This window comes from Erigeron canadensis, chromosome 3 (assembly GCF_010389155.1).
Source record: "Erigeron canadensis isolate Cc75 chromosome 3, C_canadensis_v1, whole genome shotgun sequence".
NCBI classification, from domain to species: Eukaryota; Viridiplantae; Streptophyta; class Magnoliopsida; order Asterales; family Asteraceae; genus Erigeron; species Erigeron canadensis.
Genome location: NC_057763.1, coordinates 11469938 through 11488454, shown reverse-complemented (window position 1 = coordinate 11488454; position 18517 = coordinate 11469938). Strand labels below are relative to the sequence as shown.

General features: G+C 34.9%; 2 protein-coding genes across 2 annotated transcripts; both read right to left on the bottom strand.

Moving 5' to 3' along the window:
- Window positions 1–6041: 6041 nt before the first annotated feature.
- LOC122591499 lies at window positions 6042–10936 on the bottom strand. Its single transcript, XM_043763765.1, has 9 exons — window positions 10879–10936; window positions 10627–10797; window positions 10436–10546; window positions 10250–10315; window positions 10130–10174; window positions 8611–9990; window positions 7758–8505; window positions 6897–7669; window positions 6042–6694 (listed from the first exon to the last, which is right to left on the bottom strand). Exons 1-9 carry the CDS (start codon window positions 10934–10936, stop codon window positions 6042–6044), a joined length of 4005 nt encoding a protein of 1334 aa, XP_043619700.1.
- Window positions 10937–14016: 3080 nt separating this feature from the next.
- LOC122591498 lies at window positions 14017–16566 on the bottom strand. Its single transcript, XM_043763764.1, has 7 exons — window positions 16203–16566; window positions 15422–15653; window positions 15082–15136; window positions 14830–14993; window positions 14568–14688; window positions 14188–14468; window positions 14017–14107 (listed from the first exon to the last, which is right to left on the bottom strand). The coding sequence occupies exons 1-7, from the start codon at window positions 16564–16566 to the stop codon at window positions 14017–14019; spliced, it is 1308 nt and encodes a 435-aa protein (XP_043619699.1).
- Between the last annotated feature and the right edge of the window lie 1951 nt (window positions 16567–18517).

The window sequence follows — 18517 nt, the reverse complement described above, 5'->3', positions numbered from 1 at the left end:
ATAAGTGTCGTAGAACACTTAAACGGTGATTGGATGTTATGTACGAGTCAAAGAAAGTCAAACAAAGAACAAAGGATCGTCCCTCGTGCTGACGTCATCAGCATGTAGGATGAACCTCGTGCTGACGTCAGCACGAGGCAGATCGGTTGTTAATTGTTTTGGGCCTAATACGTAATTAAGGCCTAAGCCCACATGATCCAATACGTAACTAGTATAAATACAAGACCTAATCTACGGAATTAGGTTAATCTTCGTTAATAATTTACGAATTTATGAGCTAAGGTTAATTGTTCCTTCGTGTAGCCTCTTACACGAACCACAAGCCTTGTGCATCTCCTTGGGTTGGTTAATTGCTCATTAATCAACGAAAGGCAATAGCAATCTAGTTATCTCAAGAGGATTCCGCACTCTTGACATAACGAATCACGTCTTATTACGATCCACGCAACAATAGGGCACCTTTCATAAATTTGGCCCGTACTATATATATATCCTTTTCTGGTTTACCAGTTTACAATAGTATTTTCTGTTTTGCATCCTTTTGAGGAAGAAATGGCCACACTTTAAACGGTGGAGGAAGCTTGTACACGTTTAAAATAAGTAACAAAACTACTGAAGAATGGGTTATATGCTTCCTGTTGAAAGAGGACAACCTAGATGTGGTCAGCTTTACTTTTATTACTAATTTGTTATACCCTTTCAAAACATAGTTTTAGTAATGAGATTGTTCATAACATTGTTTCAGTAATGAGATTCAACACACCAATCCAATGATTAATGATTAACCTGGACTTGTGTTCAGTTTTTACTCAAGGTCAACGCGCCTTGTTTGTCACATATCATAGGTTATTGAAATTATGGGTTTGCAGGATGAGAAGTTGAGAGGAGGAAATATTGATGCTTTCACATCTGGTGCATGACTTTAGAGCCATTTTTAGTATTTCCTTAAAGGTTGTTCTTACTGAGTACATATTATATTTCATACCTTGTACATATAGTTTTATGTGGATATTAGGGAAAACATTGACAAATGTTTGGTGGTGGTGTTTCTTTACTTTTGTCCATGTTTTTCTCAATTCTTTGGTTAAACTGTTGCTTTTAAGTATAGTTCTGTCTAAATATTTTACAACTATAGTTGACTATTATATGCTATCATTAAATTATGATTAACCTGATCTCTTAGGTAAGCTCAAGTATGTGGTGGATGTATCAGATTTAATAGCTGAAGAAACATGGGGTGTACATGATACAGCATTGGTAGAAATTGCACAGGTGACAAAGAAAGGTATGTATTTTGTTTTCTAAGTGTTAATTTATCAATGAACTGTGGTGGAAATATTGTTGTTGTAGAAATTTGGTGCATACGGAATAGATCTATACACGAATGAATGTTATAACATGTTACAACCAAAAATCATATATACATATTTGTTAATTAAGTTGATACAAATTATTGAAAGCTTCCTTATATACAATATTACGTGTATGATTCTTGAGGCGTACATCATCATCATTCACTATTAGAATTTTTAGCCCTTCGGGTCGGGTAATGTAACAACCGTACTTTTAATATTATATACGTGCTAGTTAGGTTGTCTACGTTCCCGCAAGCCATAGTTATACTTGAAGCTAGTAGGTAATGCCCCAAATTAGTGATCTAAAGCTAATGATATGTAAAAGAATTTCCTAATGAAAATACCTCGGAACAAAAATTTTTAGAGGTGATCAATCGATACGATAATAATAACTTAAGGCTCGCAAATTGAGATACCAATCAAAATTCCTATGGATTGCCTAACAAATCAAAAATAAAACCAAATCAAGAGGATATGATCATGATAAATAACATTTTCAACTAAAAATATAATTGGAAGTATTATGTACGTAAAAGCGTCGAAAACTTAATAAGTAAGCATATAAGCTTGAAATTTAATACAAATTTACAACCAATGACCTATGTAACCAACTAAAAATACAAAAATATATCCACACACATAAATATACATGACTTATACACACATATATATATATTCCTAACTAAAACAACCAATTACTTACATTTTACTAACAAAACACTTACAAATTAAATCCACACTTAACATATACTTACAATTATACTTATACAACCAAATTTTATATAAAAAAAAAAAAAAAGTAAAACCCCTCCAATTCCCCCCTCATGAGGCCGCCCCCCCCCCCTACACACACATACATCCCTCCATTTCAAATTTTGCATGCCTTAAGTCTTGGAACTCACCACTTCAACACACACTACACTCCCATTTCACACACACTAATCAATTCTCTCTCAAAACAACTCTTCTTCTCTCCCTTTTCTCTCTCTTTTTCAGCAGCCAAGAAACAAGAAGAACACCAACAAAAATCAACCTTAATACTTGATAATAATAAGGGTTGTAGGTTAGATAAACAAAGGGTTGATTCAAGAATAGTTTAAGGGTTGTTTCAAGTGTTGAATAAGGGTATTCTTGGAGATATAGGCCACGAAAATCTGCCATTTTTCATCATCTAGAAGTGATCTTCAAGGGTATATGTCTTCATCTCTTTATTAGATTAATCTTGTTCTTGTTTATATTAAAAAGGTTTTATCAAAAGATTGTGTTTTCTTCATGTTTTCTTTTGAATATACACTTGATGAGGGCAAAGTTGATAGGATCTTTCTTTCCATGCTCATGCATGTTGAATCCGTGAAGAAAGATCCAAGGATTCAACTAGTTTAAGACCCAAAAGTGTGGATATAAGTTTAATAGTCCTTGATGTGATTTTTCCTTTGAAAGATGGCTATATTCATACATATTATGAAAGTAATATTTCTGGAAATATTTATAAAAATATAGATTTTATTGATAAAGTGATGGATCTATAAAAGCTAGCATCAAAAAGGTGGATATGTGTTGATAGATTGTAAAGTAACTTTTTATATAAAAAGATGAACATGATGTATAAATATTTGTATATATATTTCTGGAATATTTCATGAAAAATATATTTTTATGATGATGGATTTTTGATAGTTAAAGCTTTATGTTAAAAAGTATTGATTTAAGTGCTTATATGCTAGATTTAAGAAGGTTGAATTATTGTTTGGATTATGAGATGAAGCTAGGCTTGTCATAAGTGAAAAATGTGTTGAAATCAAAGTTAATATTCTGTAAAAATTATGGTAACAACAAAAATATGATTATGGAACCAAACAAGGCAAAATAGGCTTGAAATCGAAAACCGAAAACTTGTTAAAATGCATTTTGAGCACACACATGCACCATAGCTATATGACCATGAAAATGTGATGAACATACTGGAAATATGACATATTAAAAGTATAATACTCAAGTCATTTGATGCATGGCAAGAATAAGCTCAAAAATAGTCTTTTCGGGTCAAATAATCATCAACCGAAAGCACAAAATTGCACATAGCACACCACCACCACAATCACGACTTAGGTCATCAAAATATGATGGACATTCTGGACAAAATGAAATAAGAACAAAAATCCCTTTTGAAGCATTTAAATTGGTTGAGAAATGAGGCAAAAATCACTATTTCGGTAAACGATTTTATGTTTAAAAGTCCTCAAATTATAAGAACACAAGAGAGATTGAATGGTTACAAATTTTTATTGATAAAAGTTGCCTAAAAAGGGCTTGGGATTTTAGACAAAAGCTCTTGTGATGATTTCTAAGTGTTTTTATAATTTAGTGAATTTAAAAGGGATTTTAAGGAATAAATAAATCAATAATAAATTATATAAATCATGAACTTGGACAAAATCACATAAATAGGATTAAAATAACTTAAACCTACTGGAGAAAAGTAATTTCAAGGAAAGAACCAAGTTTTACATAATTTAAGAATAACTAACTAAGTTAAAAATCACTAATTAATCACTATTATTAAATAAATAAGTAATAAAGCTTAAATAAATAAATAAATAAATAATATTACAAGTTTAAAAGCATAATACTCAGTAGATAATCAAAATATAATTATCTATAAATTCTAAAGGTAATTTAAGAACCTAAGAATAATTATAAGGAATTATTTAATTGATTAATGAATAAATGGAATAAATAATTAATTAAAACAATAATAAATCAAGGAAATTAATATAGATCAGAAAATATATTTTAAAATCCAAAATACAAATGTACCAATATCAAATAATAGTACAAAGCAAAGTGTGCAAAAGCGAATCGAAGCCGAATTACCGAAATTCCAACAAGCGCGCAAAAACGCTTAACGCAAAAACTACTCTTACCATCAATTCCAATTTAACCAAACATCTTGAACATCATAATACACTTTGATTCCATAATTAAGTAACAACCAAAGATAGGCAAGCCTACTAGCATAAATCTCATGATCTAGTTCACTAGTTCATGTAACACGCACTTACGTTGTGTATATTTGAATACCATGGTTTAGGCTTGCTTGAGGGACGACACCACTAGGCGCACATCTCGTATTTGATCAGCCCCCATTACTTTCAAATCAAGTGAGTCATACCCCCCTTTTCAAACTCTTTTACGTGTTTTACTTTCGGGGTGAAAAGCATGATAAATGAAACTACTTTCTATATATGCAATGTTTCTTGAAAGAGAGTTTGTTACATGAAATGATTCTTGATATATGAGTATGAAATGATAATAAAGGATTTATGTGATGAGCTTGAGTTCTGTCAAACCGCGGCGTTCGGTACACTACTATTTACTCCGAAAGTGGAGGCCTGTAGTTAGTTAGTTGCGCAACTAGGTTTCGTCCGCCCACCCAAAGCGTACCGTTGGAAGGTTGGTTGCCTTCGTGACAACCTCCACTTCTAGTCTGGCCCCCGGGTGTTCTAACTACCTTAAGATAATCGGGCGTCTCCATGGCACGACCCATTATTATCATTGTTATTAATATTACGGCACTTGATTGACAACTTGTGCTATAAATTGAATTATTGGATTCTAATCGGACTTGAATAAAATGGTAGTAGTAGTGGCTCAAGTATATACTCATCTAAGATAATGGAATTAGACCCTTGTGGTCATATGACAAGGATTTATTTACATGGGCTAAAATTGAGTTGAACGAACGATTATCAAAGGATGAATTGGAAATGTACATGGAAATTGGTGATTCCTAATTTATTTTGTGATGATGTGTATATATGCTTATTGTATTAGTTAAAAACCTATGAACTCACTCAACTCTCGTAGTTGACACTTTTTCTCCATGCTTTTCAGGTTTAAAGCAGTAGGTTTGCTTATGGACCGCTTTTGGACTTTGTGTTTGCATGGTGAACGAAGACTTGTAATGCAAACAAGTTTATCTTTTATTCGGATTTGGACTTATGTTATGATTTTTAACACTTTATTTTGAACTATGTAATCGTTTAATTTGGAATGGTTTTAAGACTTTAATTAAGATGTTTTCCATTTAATCTTTTGTACCATGTCGTTCTGTGGCATCTCGTGTTTCCGCCGTAGTCGGGGTGTTACAGGTAACTCTAGATAGAGCAACATAGAGCTGACCATGGCTGAAAACTGGATTTGACAAATACAACCCAACATCGTTTAGTGATTGTCCCTGACTTTTATTGATGGTCATTGCATAGCAGGCTTTCACGGGAAATTGTCTTCTCTTCATTATAAATGGCCATTTTGAGGTTGTTGATGTCAGTACTATTCTTGGAATCAGTGTTGTCGATCCTAAATTTGACCCTGTTATTATCCTTGCCTTAATCACAAACTTGCCAAGGTCTGTGATTATCATTCGTGTGCCATTGCATAAACCTTGGCTTGGATTGACATTTTGTAAAAGCATAACTCGTAAGCCCTCTTTAAGAGTCAATTCATGTGGTGGCATCCCTGGGAAATTCAATGAGTTTAAGAACTCAATTGGATACATTTCTTCTTGTTCCAATGTTTCTGTTGAAGCTCGGCACACTTCATCTAAACTTTTGTAAGTTTGAGCCGGCCTGTTTAGTTTCTCACACATATGTTTGTTGATCTCATCTGCATCAGAGTTTTTGGGAGTTAATATGGCTCTTTCTCTAAGATACTGTTCATCATCTTTCTTTTCATCAAAGTCAGGGAATGTAGTGTTGATGATATCTTCAATTGGAGATGCAGAACATGGAACGATGAATCTTCTTGGAATGTTGATCCAAGTGGGTTCATCCTCCCCTTCTTTACTTTTGCTTCAACAACACCATCTCCAATATCAAGGACCCATTTATTGAATTGTTGCTTGCTTCTATCAAGTTCCCCTGTTGGAGAGTACTCATTTACACGCATACTCCTGGAAAGTGTGTAAAGTTGACAATGTTTCCATAGAACAGACTTGTTAATACAGGAGTGGACAATTTCTTGGCGTTGTCCTTTGGGGATCACTGGCAAAATTTGCCTAAAATCACCGCCAAGCAAGACTGTCAACCCACCAAATATCAGCTTCCTATTCCCTGGTTTGTTTAAACCCAGTATATCTTTCAACGTTTTATCCAGTGCCTCAAAAGCATACTTTTGTGTCATTGGGGCTTCATCCCATATTATTAGTTTTGCTTCTTTCATGAGTGCAGCCAAATGTGTATTCTGTTTGATTCCACTTGTGCTACTGTCCATGAGCTCTAACGGTATTACAAACCGACTATGAGCTGTTCTTCCTCCCGGTAATAACAAAGATGCAATCCCTACTATAATTTAAGAGAAAACAAAGTTAATTAGTTTAGGAGTTGTTTTGTTAATTAGTTGATATGTATCTAATAATTTTTTTTGTTTACACGTTCCCTTCATGATTACTTGCTCAAATAAGTGTAAAATAGGTATTATTTACTAATAGTGATATTTATATAGGTTTATTAACTACTTTATGATATTTTAATTGTAAATTACCTGAAGATGTAGCTGCAAGTACAATTGTCCCTTCCGATCTTAACCGCGAGAGTATAGCTTTATATAAGAAAGTTTTTCCTGTACCTCCCGGTCCATAAACAAAATAGAAACCCCCTCGTTCTTCATGGACTGAAGAGATGACCTTCTGATAGATTGTCATTTGATCAGGGTTTAGTTTGGAGAAAAACTGCTCATGTTCAAGTGCTTCTTGTGTTTGGTTATAGCTAAGCTCTTCACGTATCAACCGATTATCCATAGCAGTAAGCAAGGTTTCATCAGGTTTTGGTAAATCACTAAAATCTTCTAATGATTTGCCATTTCTTTGTAAAACTTCCTGTATATCTACCAAACAATAATTCTTTATTTGTTCATCTAAAAGATGCAAAGTGGGAAATCTGAATTGTCTTCTTTTCCTGTACAAAACATCCTCAGATAAAGTTTCCCAATTTTCATTCCATAATTGAAGTGGGCTGCAAACATCATAGAACAACAAAATTGTAACAAACAAATCTCGTAGCTGTGGTCCGGTAGCCCAGAACTTTGCCTCATTGAGAGCATCTGTCCATTCTTTGTCATCATTTAAAAGACGATATGCATTGCAAGCTTCTTTGTATGTTTCATACTCATGACCATTAACGGTTTTGATGTCTCCATAAGATTGTGGTCCCCTAACAACACCCAACAAAATTCTCAAATAATACCGTGGTCCTGCAGCCGGGTTGGCCAATACAGCCTTTTCTGTGTCCTCTCCACGTCCAAACATTAAACCTTTTCTGCCACACATATTTAGAAGGTATCTCAGCATATGTATATGCATGCGCTCTTGAATCTTCCTTGTTTAACTCAAACCACTGGGTAAACATGGTTTTTTCAATTCCTTCACGGTTTACTACACGACGAAGACTTTCTGAATCACGAAGGGTGACCATTTGTTGTTCAGGTAGGTGAAAGGTGAGTCTTATCACTGATGGATAAGAATAGTGGATAGGGAATGCAGCCATGCGCCAAACTGCTTCACATGGTGATAAGTATCGACAGTCCAAGTAGTTCTTGATCTCATCGATAGTGACAATATTCTCGGTATTTGATTGGATATCAACTGTAACATTTTCTGCTATAACTATTGTAGCTCTGTCAGGGCCTTTGTTAAGATACTTGAACAGATACTTTATTGCTCGGGATCGATTGCACCATTCAACATTAATGTGTGCTTTATACTTAAGCAACAGATACCAATTGAATGGTACAACAAAACCATTGTGAAGTTTTGTCTTACCTTTCTGCACAAACACCTTATTATTTCGTCGTCGATAAATCGGGTAGCCTTCTCCATCAATTGTGGTTTCCTGATAAAATGGTCTTGGGAAGTGTTTTTTGCATTTTCCTTCTTCTGTACATGAAGCATTTGGTGAATCAGCACCGCAAGGACCATGTAACATAAACTCTGTTACAGCTTCATATAACTCTGGATCATCACTTTCCAAAGGCATCTCTACGGATATAACATCATCTATTTGGTCGGGTGTATCACATTTTGTTTCAGGGCCAAGCCAAATTAAAATATGTGCATGAGGAAGGCCACGTTTTTGAAATTCAATAGTATACACACCTGCACAAAAGATGTGTTTTTAAATTAAGCAAGATGCAAAATTGGTTTTAGGAAATAGAGTTTAGATTATTTATAACAAAGGATGGAATTTGTTTTTTCAATTACCTGCTTGACATTGACCAAATATGTTTTTCCGCATAATGTCGTCCATCAACAAATCCAATTTCATTTTAAAAACCCTGGTGACTGTCTCTGATCGATCATATGATTGTTGGCCTTTGATTAAAGATACCATTGCATCTACCTCTGGCCATTTTGGATTTGCCGTAAAGGTTATAAACAAATCAGGGTTTCCAAAAGTACGACATAGAGCCATGGCATCTTGGTAATTTTGAACCATATACCTTGGGCTGCCAGTGAAGGTTGCTGGCAAAACTATCCGCTTGCCAACTGCGGCAGCCTGTGTATCTCCTTTTGTGACAGCATCACATGTATTGTTATAGAGTTCTGCACGAAACTCTGGTTGATGATTCCGGGTCCATCTCAGTCGTTCTTCCTGAACTGCAGTATATGAATCAACCAAGTACTGCTGATACAACCGACCTCCTCTGAATAATGTAGTTCCTTCATTACTCCTGTAATGAATTCTATAGCAATAGAATTCCCTCATTGTAACAGTATTCCGTTTTGTTTTTCGCCTTCCTGTGTTTTTATGATATGGTATCTCAGGATGATACCCGGTTTCTCCGTAAGGGAACAATAGAGGGTATTGTAATGCCATATAAAGTTGATGCAATTCAGAGATTCTCCTCAGACCGCCATTCTTTGGACTAACAATAATATCCCTTGGTTCTGTATTCTCACCAAAATCATTTGTAATCAAGACCGCAGCTTCAGAAACAGTAGGTTTATTATATTGTCTCATATCAGTTCTCTGGCCTAACAAACGAAGCTCAAAGTTGTTATTATTATTTTCCACACACCAATCTCGTGCCATACGAAAGGCTTTGGAAAGAGAACTGTGATTGTCCAACATCTGAATCAGCTGAGCTACTATTACCTCGTCTACTCTTTGGGTGGTCCCATCACGGGACATGAACGCGGACATCCGGTTCCTAGTTTCATTTGCAGTATCATAAAAATAAAGTTGTGCATATCTTGGTTGTTCTCCTTCAACAGGTAACAAAGATCCTATCCGATGGTAATTTTGGCCACTTATTCTAAATGTGTATAAATTTCTGCCTTGGTTTATAGAATGATCTATTTTTGCCCAAAAAGATGTGAAATAAAACATGCTATTGTAAGTCCTAATATCATCTTTGAATTTTGATGATCCAGGTTGTTCATAATCCAGCAGTGTTTTTAATGGTTCTGGAGCATCTAGCAATTTCGGCAATAAAATCTTTCCTTCCTGGCAACATGAAGCAAATTTAGGGTACCCATCTAGTTTGGTATTTTTACACCTCTCTTCATACCACATTAATGCATTACAGTTGGTACATAAGTATGTTGGTGGTCCTAGATCAAGATACGACACATGGAAACCTGCAATTGTAGAATAGGGTTTATTAGTTATTTACAGAAAGTGTTATGTTTGATAACTGAGGTTTTGGAAAGATCCAATATATCAAAATAGGTGTTATAATATTAAAAATAAAGTACGCATTAACATGCATATATTTACCTGATGAAGTGAAACCTGACATTTGGCGGGTTTTCTTTTTTATACCTATAAACAAATTAGTCAATATTAGAAATGATCCATCATTGGATATAATTAGTGTTTCTAAGATTTAGTTTCTACCTGGTCGTTTAGGTTTAGTTACAGATGTTTCCTGATTATGTGAAGCGCCAGGTTTGTTCCTTTTATCTGGAAATCAACATTACCATGACACAATATAAATAAATATGCACTTCCTGAAGTTAACCGAATTAGACCATGTATAATTTTTTAAACATAACCTGATTTTTTTTGCCTTTTATTGGTTACACTTTGAGGAGGTTGTTTTCTTTTCCGAGTACTGATATCTCCGATTTGTCTTCTTTGTTTTTGTGGCATTACTTGGCCCAGATTGTCTTCCAGGGACTTCTGTATCATTGACTGGGATTTATGAGAAGGTTATCTATTAGTAATTACATAAGTGAAGACTATTGAAAGTACAATATAAGTTCCATATGTACCTTGAATTGGGTGTTTTCTTTTGCGAGTGTTGACACCCTTTTTAGGAAAAGAAGTATGCACATTACTTGGCCCAGATTGTATAGAAGCATTATTTGGCCCGGTTTGTGTCCCCTGACCTTTTGAGACATCATTTGGCCCGAATTGTGTTATATGGTCTTCTGTATCATTTACTGGGATTTATGGGAAGGTTAAATATTAGTAATAACATAAGTGAACACTGTTGAAAATGAAACAACAGATTTCACATATACCCTGAATAGATTGTTTACTTCGGCGATTGCTGACACCCTTATTAAGCGAAGAGCACATGTGTTACTTGGTCCGGGTTCTGTATCCTGTACTTCTGTATGATGTAGTGGAATTGAGGGTGAAAATCACATATTAATAATACTATATTATTATAATTATATAAGTAAAGAGATATAACCTTATTAAAAACACAATGAAAGATTTGATGCAAAAAGTTGTTAATTTATTACAATGAATAATATCAAGTTACCTTGTGTTTGAACAATGTTTGGTTGAGAGTTATTGTTTGTTATTTTCAATCCCCAATAGTTTTGCAAGCTTCCATTAGATGCAATAAAATTACCGGAATGTATATTTATAGAATTCTTAGAAATATATGTATTTTGATACACATCATCATTAGTTAATTTCAAACCATAATAGGTTTGAATCATCCCATTACTTCTTATATTTGTACATTTGTGGATACTTATTGGGCCATCATCTGCTAGTGCGTTCAAACTATTAGCATCCTTTGAATTACCTGTATAACAAACCAATGAATGAGCACCACAGTGATGAATAGAAACACTATTAATTATAACAAAAATAACATAAGAAACAATGTATATACCACAATCTATGATTCTATTTTTGGTTATCGATAGTGCGTAAAATGTTTGGTTTCTTCCACATTAAGTGGTATTTATACCAGATTGTATATGTATGGGTGGAAAAGGGGGAACACTCTTTTTTGATTGATCCATATTGGCTTTGTACATGTTGACACTGGTTTTCTCTTTGAACTTTGTTACAGGTAAAATATTCTTCTTGATAAAGGATGATATATATAACAGGTATGGAAAAACTGAAGAGATTCATGCAGGTAAGAATTTGAATAGATGAATAATTATGATTATTATTTAATTTAAATTTATATTATTATTCAAGTCATTTAAGTGTTCAAAAGTTCCTAAATCATAATCGTCCTATGAAACCTTTGATTGTCAATCCCAATAATTGTCCATGATTAAAAACTATAATAATGAAGATTATCAATGAATATCATAAATTTCCCCATAAATGATGAAGCAACCGAACAGTTGAAAGATTAACATGGTTTACTACTGTAAAGGTGTTAACTCTTGCTATATAAGAGGAACATTCGTATTGGATACATTACTCTTCAGAAAGGTTACAATATTAAGTATTTATTAATCCACCATGGCACATCTAGTAAAATGGGATTTCATCAAGAAGAGCCAGTGCTATGTACTTTGTCTTGATAACATGAGAAAGAAGAAAGTAAAAACAATTGAAGGGGTATTACAGTTGGAAGAAACTATCTTGAGAGATATTCTACAACTGGATATCTCAACTGGGCATGATTGTTGGGAGACACGCAGGTTGGTTGCTGTTTTGAGAAGGCGATTTAACCCACCAGCAGATGGGATCATCAATTTTAATGAACCTCGTGAGGAGATGGTTGATCCAGCTACTATAATAACTGGTTGGATATTATTTGAGATGCTGAATATGGTTGAGGTATTTTCAGCGGTTGGGTATTCTTCCATCCATGGTGTCATTGAAATTCTAAGTTCTGTAGATGTGGAATGGCTACGTAAGATTCTGGAGGCTGGATGCATTCCTCCAGTGCCAACCGTATTTCAAAGGCAATTTCAGCAGGACCTTCAGGATCGCATTGCTGCACTAAGGTTTTGGCGTGTAGTGGAAACTAATTCTGAGGCTGAAGAAGAGGATGATCAATTAGAAGACAGACGTGCGACAATTGCAGATGGAGGTTATATATATCAGATGAAATTATTGATATATAATTCTAATATCAAATTAATAGTGGTTTATGACCAAGGTTTATTGGTGGAATGTCTTTTGATTAAAATGGTGCTGTTTCTTAAATGCTTCCCTAATTATCTATGAATAAAAGAATATCAAGTATCTATTATGAGTTATAATGTGTTGATTTTTTAAGCTGGTGGTATTGTGCCTGTAATTGGTAGTAGTATCATTCATAAAAGAAACAATCCAATAAATGGAAACAATTCTTAGAAGAATATCCATCATATCCTTTAACCATGGTGCTTACACAATCTGGCTGCCACAATACCATTTTTAATTGTAGTAACCAATCATCTTTTGCATTATTGTTTTGCAGCCTCAATAATGTTTGTTGAATGAATCCCATCAAACCATATAGGGCAAGACAACATAAAAATGTTGCCTAATTTCTACATAGTAAAGTTGTTAATGTAAGTTTTAGAATAATTGGTTAGATCTATTTGAAATTGCTTTCATAGAAATCATCTTGTTTGCAAAATATGATGTTTGATCTTTATTTCCATGTAATATGCAATTCTTCTGTAAATGATGTCTGCAAAATATGATGTTTGATCTTTATTTCCATGTAATATGCAATTCTTCTGTAAATGATAGTTTCCAACCCATAGAAGCAATATATAAAAGGCAAATTTTTATTACGACGAAGTACTGTAAAGAGTGTTTTTCAAACTCCAACATATCAAACAAAATGAAGAAATACGTAATAATAAGGGAAACCAAATAAGATTGTGAGAGATGTATCCCAAGCAAACATTGGGAATACAATAAACTCTTAACAGATGGAATCCCAAACCGGTGGAAACCATCAGCTTGTCACTTTTAAGATCAAGAGCGGTTGCAATACGTAGATACTCAAGCCTCCTCATCGTTATCTGCAGCCTCCTCATCGTTATCTTGAGTTTCTTCATCATTTTCTTCTACATTGTTTTCAGTTTTGTTATCCCCATCGGACTCGGGAGCCTCATCATCATTATCTTCAGCCTCTTCATCATTTTCTTCTGCATTGTTTTCAGTTTTGTTATCCCCATCTGACTCGGATTCATAAATAACCCTGCACACACCATAATCAACTAATTAGCTAATGGATGTAATAAAAGAACAGAAATGAAGATTGATCCTGTATGTACCTTCCTCTCTTTGACACACGGGGTGATCGTTTGGGTTCTTCCAAAAAATCATCAATCATTACTGCAGTTGTTTCAATTGACTTCTTTTCATTAGCATCAGCCACACTAAAATTAGATAGTAGTGAAAAAATGTTAGTTGGATTCAATGGCTTAATCATGTAAGTTAGATTTTGATCTTTACCTGTTTTTATCACCAACAGTGCCAAGATTCAACACTGCTTTATTTTTCCCAACAGTTGGAAGCACACGGTCAGACTCTTTGGTATGCCTGAAATGGGTTAACATTTGAAATATATATATGCAGTGATATATGCACTTCACTACAACAACAATGCACAAAATACTTACAGTTTGCATTTTCGTGGTTCACGGGTCTTCAAGGGCGTGACTACAGGAATTGGGTCCTTAACCTTGACAGAAGATGACCCCATAGTCGCTTTAGAAGCAGTATGCTGGCTACTATCTGCTCCCAACAGCAGCGGGTCTGTCCCGGGCAAAATCACTTGATTACAATTAAATGCCTCATAAGTTCCAGCACAATAATATGAGTGGCCCTTTATCTCAAATCTGTGTTTTGTACCAAGCAACTGCTGCAAAGCAGGCGGGAGAACATCATCTCCTAAGTCATCCTACAATGGATAGAAAAGTTTGCAATTTGTGTAAAATTGCAAATCCCAAGATAATGACACAACACCAACGAACCAAAAGATTTGGCTTTAAGTATGTACCCGCATTTCTTCTTCCATCAGTGATTTTGCCGACCGATTTAGCAGTGTCTCAGCAGCATTATCAAACAAAACTGCAACAACTGTTGCTGTTTCATCCCTGATATCTAACTGCAGTTTAAACCTGATTTTGACACCGAGAAACATCCATTTAGAATATGGTAGTTCAACGTCACAATTTATTACTCAAAAGTGAAAGGAACTTTCAAGAAAACCCAAACATCCTGCTATTATTTTACAAACGTATGAACAATGATAAGGTAACCTGAAACGGGGGTAGGCCACAATTTTGTTACACCCCTCACACTTGAAACCACCATCATCCCTCGTCAAACCCTTCAAGCATCTACCAGAGCTGCAAGTAATCAAGTACCACCTGCTACTTGTTCGAACACCGACAATCTCTGCCATGTTGGAGAACACAACGGTCTACAGCACAAAAATATTTTTGTAAACAATATACACTTCAACAAACACAAACCAAAAAGTATTGATAGTTGTAGAACAGGAGGCAAACCTCATCTTCATTATTCCCTGGGTCAGACTTCTTCATACGACCCAGTCTAACAATTCTGCAAGTGTGTTAACTTGGGGAATAGTCTGAATATTAGACACGCTTGTTTGGCTCAAGTCTCGACCACTGTAAAGATTAATGCCATCAAAACAAATAACCAAACATTAAAAATCATTATTTTATATCGTAAAAGACAGTAGGGCCAACCTCAAAGCAGCCTTGAATTTTTTCAAAGCAGGTATATCACATTATCAATCAACTGGGTTGAGGATGAGCTGGAAACACCGAGTTGACCTACAAAGATGATATGATTAGACATTTTTTAACACAACTATATACATACATAAATAGCGTAACAATTTTACCAAAGTATTTCTTTGCACTCATCGCAGTGAGAATCAAGGCATAGACAACAGGGTTCTGAAGCTTCTTTTTTATCATATTGTTGCCCAGTTTTCCCCACAGAGTAACACGGACTTGCCATCCTCGCTGATTTGTAAAATTAAACTCCAAAGTTTTTGCACCAGTAGATTTTGTCAAGATTTCTCCAACAGATGTCAGATAACCAATCAAGTCTGCAACATTAGAATCGATTCAACTTGTAAAATACGCAGAACTTAGCACAACATATTGATTATTAAGGTAGCCAACATGATTTTATGAATTTATTCATATTACTTCCATAATATGTAATGCTGAAGACTGGTACCATCATTCAAAACTCATATAATAACAACCTAAGTTACTTATGAGGCAGTAACATGTAATCTTACAAACCATGATCATCATTTACAGGCAAACTTGTAATTTAATACACCATCTAGGCAGGCATATTTCATATATTTTAATCATTCAAGGATAACCCTGCAATGGGCTATAGTGGGTAGCAAAACATTTTTATACAAACAATTTTTCATAAGCTTTTGACAAATCTATCCTATCAGATACTTAGTCATACAATGAATCTATTAAATGAAGTAAAAACATATGTATATGTATACCAAGCATACATCATTAAAACACAACATGTTGTATAAAAAGACTGTAGAAACACACACATATATATAATAAATATATAATAAATAAATATCTATATGTATGGTCAAAAATCAGAAAATACATACCAACAACATAAAGATTTTCAGTAGGCACAACTTCCTCCAATTCAAGAAACTGAAATAGATAACGAATATAATGACTGATATATCCAGTGGCCTTAGCAACTTTTGTGTTACCCTCAAATTCAAGCATATACAGGGCATCCTTGAAAATACGGAACGTATCACGATTACAATGGACCTTGAATCCTTTAAAGGAAAACAACGATCCTTCCTGCAGCTGAACTTGGGCGTTCTGGTTCTGGTTCCTTTGAACTGGAGCAGCTGGTGGTAGTGGAAGTCGAGTGTTCCTGGTTGGAGGATTTCTGTTGACTGGTGGTGGGTTGTTCCTGGGCGGATTTGTCGGAGTAGCACTACAGTACTTGGCCATGTGCCCAATTCCTTGGCACTTAAAGCAAACAGGGCAATCACCAGTGTGATGAAGATTACAGCGGGTGCACTTTGGGTGCACTTGGCCATATTATTATTATTATTCTAGTAGGCTCAAGTACTGCGGTCACCGCATAGTTCCTCAAGATCTTCCCCTTCTTACTTGGAGGCTCTACTCTCCTTTCCGCCACTTCCTCATCCTTTCTTTTCTCTTTCTCAACATTCTCGGTCAATCCTCCTTATCTAATAATATCTTTAGTCAAAGTCTTAGCCAGTACAGCGGCTCTTGACATAGTCTTAGGGCCTTTGCTAGTAAGAGCACGGCGGACTTCCGAGATCAAGCCCCAAATAAAACGGTCGATCTGCTTCTCTTCAGTCAAAGCCAAGTGCGGTACAAGCTTGGCAAGCTCATTGAACCTCAGAATATAGAGAACTTTGAACAAAATGTACGAAAAAGGGGATAAGTGAACTCACAGTGATCTGGTACAGTACGGTTATTGAGCACAGAGAACAAGCACAGAGATAGATAGATTATATCTATCAAAATCCAGGCACACCTTGACAAAAACCTAAGTACACGTTGATTTACACATGATATGTACATATATTAGGCTTAGTGATTAATTCATCACGAAAATGTTCTTGATGATCCGATGATTTGGTCCTTGATGAACTTAGAGCGTTTTGACACAAAATGGACTTTAAGTACCCGAACTGAACTTGTCTCGTACGTCTCTTGAACACATATAATTGCAATGTTATCAGATTGTACATGTCTTTCTTGTGAACTTTAGTTTACAAGTTCGCTTAAGATGTTCATAACATTCGTACCCAAGTTAATTTAGATGTATAAAATTGACTAGGGACTTTAGATCGTTTTTAGAAGCCTAGGAGAACTTAGGTCGTTCTGGTTTCATAGCAAAAAAGAGATCGTTCTATCTTGGATCGATTTAGATCATTCCTTATGTCAAGATGAATTAGGTCGTTTTGATGTTCAGTTTCAAGAAATCGTTTCAGAGTTCAAGGTTTCAGATCATTATCTATAAATTCTATATTTAGATCGTTCTAGTTCCCATTATTTACATCGTTTTAATATCTTGCAGAAGATCGTTTCATATTTGAAATGGAGATGTTCTTGTAGATGTGATGTTCTTGTAGATGTGATGTTCTGATCGTCCTAGCCTAGCATTTAGATCGTTTTACATTGCTAGCCAAAAGAGATCGTTCCTTTATATTTGACGTAAGAGATCGTTTTAAACATCCGAATTTTAGATTGTTTTAGCTCACTTTGAAAATAGGTCGTTTTAGTTTGCAAGAAAAAGAGATCGTTTCTCTTGAGCAAGGTTCTGATCAAGTTCTTTCAGGAATTCGATGCATAAGTAAAAGGCTCGACATTAGGATGTAAAACAGGTTTCGTTCGTTTTATAATTGCTCAAAATAGATCGTTTTTATATGATCTCAAAGGGTTCGTTTCATGTAAGCTTCATTTAGATCGTTTCATGTGAGCTTCAAAGGGATCGTTTCGTGTAAGCTTCATTTAGATCGTTTCACCATTCTGTTCGTTCTATCATTCTATAATCGTGACTAAAGTCGATTCAACATTAGATTGAGTGAAACCGATCGTATTATCAGTTGCCCAGAATGTGAATCAAGACCGAACCACACTCCAACCATAACAACAACGAGTAGCAGCAGTAGCAGCTCAAGAACATAAACACGAGCCCAAATAACCAAGAAATCAAGTCTTAAAGAGGTCTAAGTCGATCATGGAACGAGTTAGACGTAATATTAGTACATGTTAACTTATTACCACCATTTTCTTATCACATTTTCAGATTTCAGAATCAAATTAATACATGAACACTTGGTGGTTTCAAGAACAAGTTATGCTCATATTTGAAAAATGGGTTTTGCAATTTAATCACGTTATGACCCAAATTCGTTCACCAAAA